Source organism: Chiloscyllium punctatum, chromosome 9, assembly GCF_047496795.1.
Source record: "Chiloscyllium punctatum isolate Juve2018m chromosome 9, sChiPun1.3, whole genome shotgun sequence".
Lineage (NCBI taxonomy): Eukaryota > Metazoa > Chordata > Chondrichthyes > Orectolobiformes > Hemiscylliidae > Chiloscyllium > Chiloscyllium punctatum.
The window spans coordinates 109,179,389-109,191,919 of NC_092747.1; the positions used below are offsets into that span (position 1 = coordinate 109,179,389).

Genomic DNA, 12,531 nt, shown 5'->3' on the forward strand with positions numbered 1-12,531 from the left:
AGAAGAGGATTCTACAGCAGCTGAACCAATCCGTGTCCTATATCCCCAAGGGGACAAGTTGATTCTTCTCACTGACTTCATTGTCAGATGTTGCAAGGTTCACAAACCTTTGGAAAGGTGTGTTAGGCAAGATATGGGGAAAATAAATTCCAACTGAAACCTCTTCTGATGACCCTTCCAACAACAAACACCCTGTTCCACCAGAGGAGCAAGCTTAAGACCTTGTGGCACCACCCCCACTCCAAGCATTTGGACTGAATTAGCAACATCACTGTTCAAGTCAAAGATCTCTGCACTATACTGGAGCCAATGCCCGCTGAATTGACCACTGTCTAATTCACTCAAACATTTCCATCAACCTGGCCCCAAACTGGCAGAGACAGAAAAAAAAACTCTGTTGCAGGAGTCTCAATGGTGCTGGACTCAAAGACACTGAGTGGATGACACTCCTCAGGCAGCCAACCAACCTGGCGATGATCAATGTGCCAGAGCCTCAGTGCCCACAGGTGCCTGGTCCACCCTAAAAGGCACAATAGTCACCAACTGAGTGTAGACGCTGGGTGTCCTGACCAGGAGGCACTGAGACTGATTCAACAAGAATGATCCAGGATCTCCTAGACCTAACCCCATCCCAGGCATTGCTGAACTGGCAGCTCCGCCAAAACTCAAACAAGCCAACAGGGAACTGAAGATTGAGGTGCAACAAAGAATCCCTGACCTCAAAAGTAGATGGTGCATGGAAAGAGTGCAGGAGACTCAGCCACAACCAATGGCATCCTCCTCAAATCTTTATCACCTCCATTTACCTCCCTCACAGTAGAAGTGAGGTTTTTTTTATTCATTCATGGGATGAGGGCATCACTGACTAGGCCAGCATTTATTGCACATTCCAGAGGGTAGTTAAGTTTCAATCACATTGCTGTGGGTCTGGAGTCACATGTAGGCCAGACCAGGTAAAGATGGCAGTTTCCTTCCCTAAGGGATGTTACTGAACCAGATGGTTTTTTCCAGCAATTGACAATGGTTTCATAGTCATCGTTAGATTCTTAATTCCAGATTTTTATTGAATTCAAATTCCACCATCAGCTATGGTGGGAATGAAACCTAGATCCTCAGAACGTTACCTGGTTCTCTGGATTAACAGTACAGTGCTAATGCCACTAAGCCACCGCATCCCCTTAGTGACTTCTGGATTCCTGTCACCATGGTTTGAATCAACTAGTCAACTCTCTCTTCTACATCTCTGTTGTGCTAACCCTGTCTCTGGACCCCTACTGGCCCTGAACTCCTATCTGTATCTCTACTATTTTCCCCATGCTCTTTTTACGAATGTCTCACTCAAGAAACCACATTGTACTTTGCCAATTCCATTCTCACTGACCTTTTGGCTAACCTTGCTCGCAGGCCTTAAACTAACTGGTCCTTTCTCCCAAGCATGCCTTTCCAGGCCTGTTTCCAAGATCTGCTTCTGCATCCTCTGTTGTTGGCCTGGACACAAAACCACAAGCATGAGGAGTTGAATTTGGCTTTTGGCCCCCTTCAACATACTCCTACCATTCAACTAGATCACTGCTGAACTGATTGTGGCCTTCTCTCCACTTTCCTACCTGCCGCCATAACTTTTGCCTCCCTTGTCAATTAAACATCTGTCTAACTCAACCTTGAATATTTCCAAATACCCAGCATCCTCTGCTCTCTAGAGAAGAGAATTCCACAGATCGGAAACACTCAAAGATTTCCATGTCAATTCAGTCTTAAGTGAAAGACTCTTAAATTTGAAACTGTTCCTCCTAGATTTAGAACATAGAACAGTGCAGGCCCTTCGGTCCTTGATGTTGTGCCGATCTTTTATCTTACTTTAAGATCAAACTAACCTACATACCCTCCATTTTACTATCATCCATGTGCCTATCCAAGAGTTGCTTGAATGTCCTTAATGAATCTGACTCTACTACCATTGCTGGCAGTACATTCCACGCACCCACCATACTCTGTGTAAAGAACCAACCTCTGACATCTTCTTCCAATCACCTTAAAATTATGTCCCCTTGTGGTAGCCATTTCTGCCCTGAGGAAAATATCTCTGACTATCCATTCTTATCAATGCCTCATCATCATGTACACATCTATCAAGTCACCTCTCATCCTTCTTTGCTTCAATGAGAGAAGCCCTCACTTCTTCAACCTTTCATCATAAGACATGCCCTCCAGTCCAGGCAGCATTCTGGTAAATCTCCCCTGCACCCTCTCCAAAGCTTCCACATCCTTTCTATAATGAACCGAACAGAATTGAACACAATATTTCAAGTGTGGTCTAACCAGAGCTTTATAGAGCTGCAGCATAACTTCACAGTTCTTAAATCAAATCCCCTCAACATTCTCTTAACATTTAAACCCCTCTATGATGAGAAACATTCTCTCAGTGTCTATCCTTGTCAAGTCCCCTTATGACTTTGCTTTTCAACTACCTTTGCTACAACTGATCTTTTGCTTCAGCTGATTTATGGTCAGTTGATTTTTTTTTTCTCTATTCATTCACAGAATGAGGGCATCTCTGTTCGGTCGGCATTTATTGTTCATCCCTGATCATCCTTAGAACCACCAACTTGAACTGCAGTATGAACTGTGTCCGGTTCTGATTGCCCTGTTATAGGAAGGATTTTATTAAGGTAGAGAAGGTTCAGAAGAGATTTACCAGGAAGTTGCCAGGAATGAAGGGTTTGAGTTATATGGAGATGGCCGGACTGGCTGAGACTGTTTTCACTAGACCGTAGGAAGTTGAGGGGTGACCTAAAAGAGGTTTATACAATCATGAGGGATATAGATAAGGTGGAATAGCAGGTGTCTTTTCCCAATGGTGGGGGCACAATTTAAGATGAGAGGAGAAAGATTTTATAAAAGACATGAGAGGCAACTTATATTACACAGAGAGTGGTTCTTGTGTGAAATAAACTTCCTGAGGAAGTGGTGAATGCGGGTACAATTACAACATTGAAAAGACATTTGGATAGGTACATGAATAAGAAATTTTTAGAGGGATATGGGCTAAGCGCAGGCAGGTGGGACTAGTTTAGGTTGGAATTGGAGTCAGCATGGACTGGTTAAACCGAAGAATCTATTTCTGTACTGTTTGACTCTATGTACCCCTACAGTGCTGTTAGGAAGGCAGTTCCAGGATTTTGACCCAGCAACAGTGAAGGAACGGCAATATATTTCCTAGTGAGGATACTGTGGGACATGTGGACAAATATCCTAGAAAGTATTTAGTCCCCTTTCTAATTCTTAGAATCTGCCCTTGTTTGAACCACAATTGTCAGTCACAGCTCATAGATAGAAGCCTCTGCTCTGAGACAGAAAGTTGAGGATTCATCTTTCACTCCAGAGACTTGAGCCCAAAATGAAAGCTGAGACTGCAGTGCAGTACTGAGGGATAGCTGCAATGGTGGAGGTGTTTTTCTTCTGAAAGGACATTAAATTGAGACATTATCCATTACTTCAGGTGAATATAAAAGCAACCATGGCACCATTTTGAAGAACTAAAGGGAAATTCTCCCCAGTGTCATAGTGAATATTTATCCCTCCATTAACATTACCAGATAGCTTTTATCATATTGTTGTCTGTGCGAGCTGCACAAATTGGCTAACACATTTCCTACATTGCAACAGTGACTGCACTTCAGAAGTACTTCATTGTCTCGTAATTGTGAAAAATGCCATATAAATGTAAATCTTATACTTTATGATGTGTTGCTTTTCATAAGCTTCTGACTGACCAATTTTATTCAGCTTACTTTCTGCATTTACGTACCTCCAACTGCCTGTGGAGGGATCTATAAACACTTATTATTAATATTACTTATTACTTCCAGATAATAATAATGGCATTTATGTTTTTCTTAAGAAAGCAGACATTAGGAGTTCGAAATACTGTTCAAGCTAGAAATGTAGAGATGTTACTCCAAATCTCATCTAATGAGCCCTGTGAATATGCACCGGACTTATTTTACTACGATTATGTCTCAGTGTTATCACGAGATTTCACTCAGATGCTCAGCTTTATTATGCATGATTCTCTCATTTGACTGTCTGTTTCATAATCCTGTGTTACCAGACATTTTCCTCTCACCCAACACCACTCCCAAATTCTTCTTCCCTCGTCCTCTATGAAGAAGATACCTTCTGTACTTACCTTTTTCATTAAAACACCATTTCCTTATTTGAATATTGCTGGAAAAGAGAGGCATGTTGAAGCTTTTCATCCTGTACTCATCGAGACAAATGCAAGAATGTCAAGTTTCAAATAATCACAGCAATATACACTAGGGGAGAAAAGATTGGCAGGTTGACTCTGATTGGCCAAGTGTTTGCCATTGAATAAGCAGCAGGAAACTATAGGGCCCCTGAGCTCCCAGGTAATTCAACAAAGGCTCAAGGCTTGCACATGTTCATTTTGTTTGGAGCGGTCAGATTCCTAGAAATCAATGTTACTTCTAACAAAAGAACAATGTTACGGGCTTAACTGATTACCTGAATTGGTTTTTATTGTAGCTATTTATACTCAACATTGCTCATCGACTGCTGCCTAACCATGAAAACACATCGAATAGCAGATATTTTGTTCAGGATTTGCAAGTACTCTCAGGTTGAGTACAGTTTGTACTCTTTCTATTATGAACAATCATATCTTTGCTTTGATCAGACAGTCATTGGGATGCATATCAAGCATCACACCAGCACAACTTTATTCATGACTTGGCTCAATTGTGTGGTAGGCAGAGCATCTTTTTTGGACTGATGGCAACACCCTGTTAGTAGAATGTCTCACTGACATAATGAGTTATTTTTGCTGTTTCGCATTAGGATTTCCATTTTTTTGATGACAATGTGGACATGCATATATTAAAATCAATACATTTGATCTCGGTGAAGTCCACTTTGCTAGAACCATATTGTACATGGTTTACTTCTGGATAGTGATCCATCAATTTAAGAGAGGATCATTTTGGTAGGTAGATTTTGCATCAAAATAGTTACTTGGCATGGCCTCCCTACATCTTGCCTATTGGGTAAACCATTGGAGGTCCCATTTGACCTCTTAGCTGAACCTAAAAGGCCCCATTACATTACTTTTGAAATAATGTAGGTCATTTCACCACAGTGTCCTGGGCCTGCCAATATTTAAACCACAAAGAGCATCACTAAAACAGATCATTTGGTCACTATCAAATTACTGTTTGTGGGAGTTTGCTGTGTGCTAATTTGGTTGTCACATATGCTATATTGCAACCATGACCACTAAAGTGCTTCATTGATAACAAAATGCTTTTAGCTATTTGGTCACTATGATATACTCTATATAATTGCAAGTCTTTCTTTATGAGTAGCACTGGCACTTTAATTGTTCCACCAAGATTGTACTTTCTGCCCAGGTAATCTGAACTAAGCCAGTGTTGCACACGACAGAATACAGTCTTGAATCTAACTGAAAAATGTTATTGTTTCCCATGGAATTTAAATTTGTAGGTGTTACAAACACATTGGTTCAATGTTCAGGGATATTGATGAACCATGGTTCAGGAATTGGACCCACGTCATTGGTCATTGAGGAACTGAACCCATGCTGTTGGTACCTACTGGATTCGCAATGACTGTCCACCCAACTGAGGCCACTTTGCCTTCTGAGGAGTCTGAGTTGCTGTGGCAACATGCATTTGTACATGTGTGTTATAGTCCTGAGCTGTGCATGTTAATGCTAAAGTCACACACAGGTTAAATCCAACCGATGTATTTGAAATTACATGCCTTTGGAGCACTGTCTCTTTGTCAGGTCTTCACTTGATGAAGGAGCAGTGCTCTGAAAGCTTGTGATTTCACATATACCTGTTGGACTATAACCTGGTGTCATGTGACTTCTGACCTCGTCTGCTCCAGTCCAACACTGGCACCTCCACGACATGGTAATACTAAAGAGAGAGCTGCAACCTGTCTCCATCACATTCCTTTCGACACATGGACCAGGAGCCTCTCTTACCTTTACTACTTCTATTGGCATTTGTTGGACGGATTCACACGTTGATACTGCACCTATTTAAAAGTGTTATGAACAGACCTACCTTGGTCATAAAGTCCTCAAATGGGACTTGAACCTGAGGCTTCTGGACACTACCTACTTTTTCATAATACATCATGATCATAATTCAGAACGTCTTGTACCCAGATAATGTGCTATTTTTGGTGACCCCTTTTAAAAAGCAAAAGAGATGGTACAACGATTATTTTCCCCATCCATCATCCTTGTAGGAATTATCTGGGATAGAAGCCTTGCATTAATCTTAATGCTGCTCAATGCAAATGCTATTATATGCAGCTGCTGGGTATGTTTTAAATCTGCATTGTAAGCGGGATGCTTTTTGTTTTCAAACATTGCGTGGACAATCATTCATTGATTATTTGTAGGAGTAAAATGCATCATTATACTCACAAACACGTGTAACACACACACACTTGAACTGTTGAATTGTTCAATGGGGATTGTAAAGCACAGAATAACCAGAACTGGAATTGATGGCTGTGATGCTAAAGGTCAACACAACATTCTCTGTCAAAATTGCTCTCTCCAGTCCTTGGGTCACCTGTTATGTTGCCATGGGAATCTTTATCCTGCCACAACACAGATGGTGTCTTCAGGAATCCGGTGTGCATCTATCTGCTAATCTTAAAATATTACTGCTCATCCTCACTATTTATTGCTGAAGAATCATTTAGTGACAATTTCCATGTTAAAAATTAAGGAATGACTTGGTTGCAGCATTCATGCATACACACCACAGTTTTGCTTCTTCATGGCATTTGTTTGTTTGCAATACAAGGAAATATTATAGAGAGGGCAAGGTATGGCTTAGATATCCTCAGAAGTGAAACATGACTGAACATGCCTTGAAGCCCCAAATTCCCTCAAGATAGCCAAGAATCTGTAAAACCTGCAAGAAGGGATTGAAGGCTTAGGTTATCACAACACAGCAAATGGTCTTTCAGCTTATCACATCTGCACTGGTCTTTTCCTGAAGAAACCTAAACCACTCCCTTGCACACTCTCAACCCCCTGAACCATACCAAATGAGTATTTAATCTCCTTCTGACAGCATTTGCAATCCGCTGTCAGTTCCATGTTCATCGGAATAATTGCACATTCCAATCACTCACTCAAAAACATGAATATACTTTTCCATTCCACCCCTTCTTCTTTAACTTAGTAGCAACAAAAAGGATTGATGTCTAGAATTTTTAAAACTTAATATTAGTTTTGGTTGCTCTTTGTACGTGAGATTAGAGTGTGGGGTTAGTGAGGTAGATGTGGATCAGTAGGCAGCACGCTAGCCTCTGAGTCACAAAGTCTGAGGTTTAAGCTTGAGCACTAGGGACTCTACTGGAGGAGTGCTGTCAGCTACAGTATCTTTCAGATGAGACACAAAACCAAGGCTCGATCTGCTACTTTGGGTTAATGTAAAGGATCTCATGAAACTATCTCACAATCTACTTGGTGACCTGGCCAATATTTATCCCTCGAGTGTCTGACGATCTGAAAATTTTCTCATTATCACAGTATGGGACTCTACTGAATGCAAATTAGTGACAGTGTTTCCCACGTTAAAACAGTGACTATATTTCAAGACATACTTCATTCGTAGTAAAGTGTGTTAAGATGTCTGGTGGTCACGAAGAGAGTTCTAAAGTGAAGTCTCTTTAGTCTATAAAAATCAGTTTTTCTTAATTTCGGGTTTTTTAATATACCCACGTGTTCGTTGATATTTTATACATATATATGTACATGTATATTCCAGTCAATTGTGAAGTTCTACATATACTGTATATTGAAAGTATAAACCTGAAATTCCCTGCTTGTTCCAGGTTCCCTAGTGTGCAGTCCACATGTGTCAGAACTCTCGCTGAATTCACAAAGTGCTCCTGGTGTTCAGAATCTCTCACTGTCTCCTCGCCTGAGCCCAGACGGCAAACAGCACTCACCGTTGATGACTCCACTCTTGACAGATGCAACATGTGTCAAGACTGATGATGAAGAAGAAATGAGGAGAAAGGTTTGACGTTAATTGCACTGTCCTCCTACCTTCATCCTGCAGTCTCACAGACCAAAAACATCATGGTCAAGACAACGATAGCAGTCTATTGCAAGAAGTCAGATTTTACAAGAACTAGGAGCAAGACTAGATCATATAGCTCAGTACATTCATTGTTGATTTAGGGCTTCACCTCCACTTGTATACTCCATATTCCTTAAATGTCCAAGTAACTAAATATCTGTCACATCCTTAAATATTTTTAACTAAAGCGTATCCATGAACTTTTGGGGTAGAGAATTCCAAAGATTCGGAACCACTTGAGTGAAGTAATTTCTTCTCATCTCAATCTTAACTGATCAATTACTTATCTGAGATTGAGGCTCATGTGTTTTAGATTCACCAACCGGTAGACACAATCTTTCAGCCTCTGACTTATCAAGTTTCCTCAGTATCTTATGTGCTTCGATGTGATCATCTCTTATGCTTCTAAACTCCAGAGAATAAAAGCCCACTTTACTCTGCCTCCCATCATTCCAGGGACTGATTTCATGAATCGTCACTGTGCTATCTCCACTGTAAGTATATACTTCCCTTAAATGTGGAGACAAAAACTGCACACAGTAGTCCAAATGTGATTTCAGTAGAACCGTGTAGAATTAAGACATCATCATACAGCAGGTAAGAACATGAGGAATAGGAGTAGGATTAGGCCATTTGGTCCCTCAAGCCTGATCCAACATTCAACAATACCATTGCTGACTGCCCCAGGCCTTGATTCCTCCTTTATGCCAGCTCAATATAGCTGTCATCTCCCTGATATTTCAAAGTTCTCTCTACCTCCTCTTTAAATACTTTGTCATCTCTCCTCCACAACACTCTGTAGTAGGGAATTCCAGGCAGTTACTACACTCAGAGATTAAATTCCTTTGCATCTCAGTTATAAAAGGGTGGTCCCTTGTTCTGTGACTATATTCTCTGGTTCAAGGTTCTCCCATTCGTGGGAACACTTTCTCAACATCCAACCTGTTAAGTCCCCTCAGAATCTCATATGTTTGTATGACAGTGGTGTGGTGGCGATATCACCGAACTAGTAATTGGAGGCTATTGCTTTGGTGTACCCTCACCATGGCACATTGTGGAATTTTATTTAATAATTAAATTCTACAATTGACACTAACACCAGTAATTACGACGAGAAACTTCCATTAACATGTGCCTATTTCAGTAATGTTATTTGGGAAAGGAAATCTCTATGTTTTACTTTATTCATTCAAGATATGTGGGCATTGCTGACTGGGCCAATATTTATTGCCTGTCCCTAGTTGTCCTTGAGAAGTTGATGTTGAGCTGTCTTCTTAACTCACTGCAGTCCATGCTGTGGGTAGCCCCACATTGCCCTGAGGGAGGGAATTCAAGGATTTGACCCAGTGACACTGAAGTAACACGATATATTTCCAAGTCAGGGTTATGAGTGGCTTGGAGGGGATCTTCCTAATGGTGGTTTGCAAATGTTTGGGAGAACATGGAGTGCAAGGACATTCATTCAGGAATATAGAGTATGGCATTAAACAGAACCTCATGCGTACGGGTTTAAACAGCTTCTGCCTTTAGCCATTGTTTATCAACAGTATGATTCAGCTGTCTACATTAAGATGTCTCTATTCTAACTGAGAACCAAGTGCTCTCAAACTGCACAGTCCTAATGTCATAGAGTCATGCAGCACAGAAGGAGACCACTTGTGTCTGTGTCTGTGCTGTCTCTGTGAAATAGCTGTTCACTTAGTCCCAGTCCCCCTGCTGTTTTTTCACATAGCCCTGCAAATCGTTGCTTTAAAAGCATTCATCCAGTCCACAGCTAAGAGCAATTACCAAATCAGATTTTACTGTTCTTTTAGGCTGCACATTCTAGATCACAAAAGCTCACTTGTAAGAGTCATTTACATCATCTCGCCATCAGTTCGTTTGCTAATTCTCTTAAAGTACATATGTGTTTTACTTCTCTTCCTGAGTGAGAAAGGGGAGCCACTTCTATCTGATTGGCTGATAGCTGGCGATGAAAAGTCATTTTTAGATTAGATTACTTACAGTGTGGAAACAGGCCCTTCGGCCCAACAAGCCCACACCGATCCCCCGAAGCGCAACCCACCCATTCCCCTACATTTACCCCTTTACCTAACACTACGGGCAATTTAGCATGGTCAATTCACCTGGCCTGCACATCTTTGGACTGTGGGAGGAAACCGGAGCACCCGGAGGAAGACACAGGGAGAATGTGCAAACTCCACACAGTCAGTCGCCTGAGTCGGGGATTGAACCCGGGTCTCTGGCGCTGTAAGGCAGCAGTGCTAACCACTTTGCCGCCCATCTTCTCACTAATTTGCTGCCTTTCCCTAACTTTGGTCTTTACAACACACAGTAATGCATTGGGATACCTGACTGCTGTCAGAAATGTATAAATAAATTTCAATGAGTACACATGGGATTGGAAATAATATTCTGAATTATTGGGAGAAGGTCAATCTAGGTACCTTTGGTTGTTGAAGAAAGTGAAAAGATCTTTTATTGAAGTTTTCACAACCTTTGAACATCGTGAAGAGTTTGCAACTGAATTGTAGTCACAGTTGGAGTTTAGGAAAACGCTGTGTTGCATAAGGTAATGGTTCTGAAAGAATTAATGTTGGATACTATGTTACCCGATCTGATGACATCATGCAATCTTGGGTGGAGAATTGGAAGGATAGCTCTGGATCTTGAAAGGGACAGATGTGTTATCTCTGTCTCCCAACAGTTTTAATAACAATGTCACCGGGTCATACAGGTACCTTTAATCGAGCTGTTCAGACATGTTGTGATGCAGGTGAGACATGAACCCAGATCTTCTGAATGAAAAAGGTAGGGACACTACCACTGTTTCACAAGTGCCCCCAAAGAGCTTATAGCTAGCTGCTATGATGCCATAAACTCCATTTGTTCAAACAAAACTAAGCCTCAAGACTACTCATAAGAATACTAATAAACTTGTTAAGTGCTTTGGCCCAGTCAAAGTAAGAGAAATGTTTGGAATATCCTTTTTCCCACAAAACGGATACTTGGTAGTGTGGATGAGCAGAGGGATCTTGGTGTCCATGTACACAGATCTCTGAAAGTTGCCACCCAGGTAAATAGTGCGGTGAAGAAGGCATATGGCGTACTGGCTTTTATTGGTAGAGGAATTGAGTTCCGGAGTCCTGAGGTTATATTGCAGTTGTATAAGACTCTGGTGCGGCCGCATCTGGAGTATTGTGTGCAGTTTTGGTCGCCATGCTATAGGAAGGATGTGGAGGCACTGGAACGGGTTCAGAAGAGGTTTACCAAGATGTTGCCTGGTATGGTAGGAAGATCGTATGAGGAAAGGCTGAGGCACTTGGGGTTGTTTTCATTGGAGAAAAGAAGGTTTAGGGATGACTTGATAGAGGTGTACAAGATGATTAGGGGGTTAGATAGGGTTGACCATGAGAACCTTTTTCCACGTATGGAGTCAGCTATTACGAGGGGGCATAGCTTTAAATTAAGGGGTGGTAGGTATAGGACAGATGTTAGGGGTAGGTTCTTTACTCAGCGAGTCATGAGTTCATGGAATGCCCTGCCAGTAGCAGTGGTGGACTCTCCCTTTTTATGGGCATTTAAACGGGCATTGGATAGGCATATGGAGGATAGTGGGCTAGTGTAGGTTAGGTGGGCTTGGATCGGCGCAACATCGAGGGCCAAAGGGCCTGTACTGCGCTGTATTTTTCTATGTTCTATGTTCTATAAAAACCATATGCAGCAGTCAGTCTAAGCACTGCAAGCTCACACAGAGGTCATAATGCTAATGATCTGAAACTCTGGTTTTGAAATCTTGGTTATGGGATAGGTATTGGCTAACACTTGCCTGTACTTCTTTGTGATTGTGACTGGGAGCTTTTATGTCTACCTCAGAAAGAAGATGGAGCCTTTGCTCAATGTCTCATCTGACACTACCAGCAGGCCAGTTTTTCCTTATTACTGCACTGGCACGATCAACCTGGACTTTTGAGTACAAGAATCTGAGCTTAACCTATGATCCTCTAATTCAGTCAACTTTTAAGAGTACTACAGTTCAGTCATGGCTGAGATTATTATTATTGCTATAAATCTCAGTGGTACCTTATCAAATGAAAATCCATTAAAATCACTCCCACTGCATATTTTCGGTACTACCACTCTTTATTTCTTCAAAGAATTCTTGAAACTTTGTCAAGCATGAAAGCTGGACTGGTTTATTTTAATTAACTCCTATTCTTTCAAAGTGCTCAGTAATTTCTTCCTACATTAGAATTTCTGTTGCTTGTTAATGACTTGAGGTAAGACTCATCAGGTTTGATTTCCTGTCTGCCTCCAGATCTCTGCCACCTTCTATCATATTCTATATCATTATATTCTGACCTTTCCCTTC

The 12,531-nt window shown here is 41.3% G+C and overlaps 1 protein-coding gene across 1 annotated transcript in view; it reads left to right on the forward strand.

Moving 5' to 3' along the window:
* The window catches only part of farp1 (FERM, RhoGEF (ARHGEF) and pleckstrin domain protein 1 (chondrocyte-derived)), a 310,303-nt gene that overhangs the window by 235,862 nt on the left and 61,910 nt on the right, over positions 1 to 12,531 (forward strand). The window contains exon 14 of the mRNA XM_072578014.1: positions 7,909 to 8,096. Within this exon, the coding sequence (XP_072434115.1) occupies positions 7,909 to 8,096 (188 nt within the window). The remainder of the gene's footprint in view (positions 1 to 7,908; positions 8,097 to 12,531) is intronic.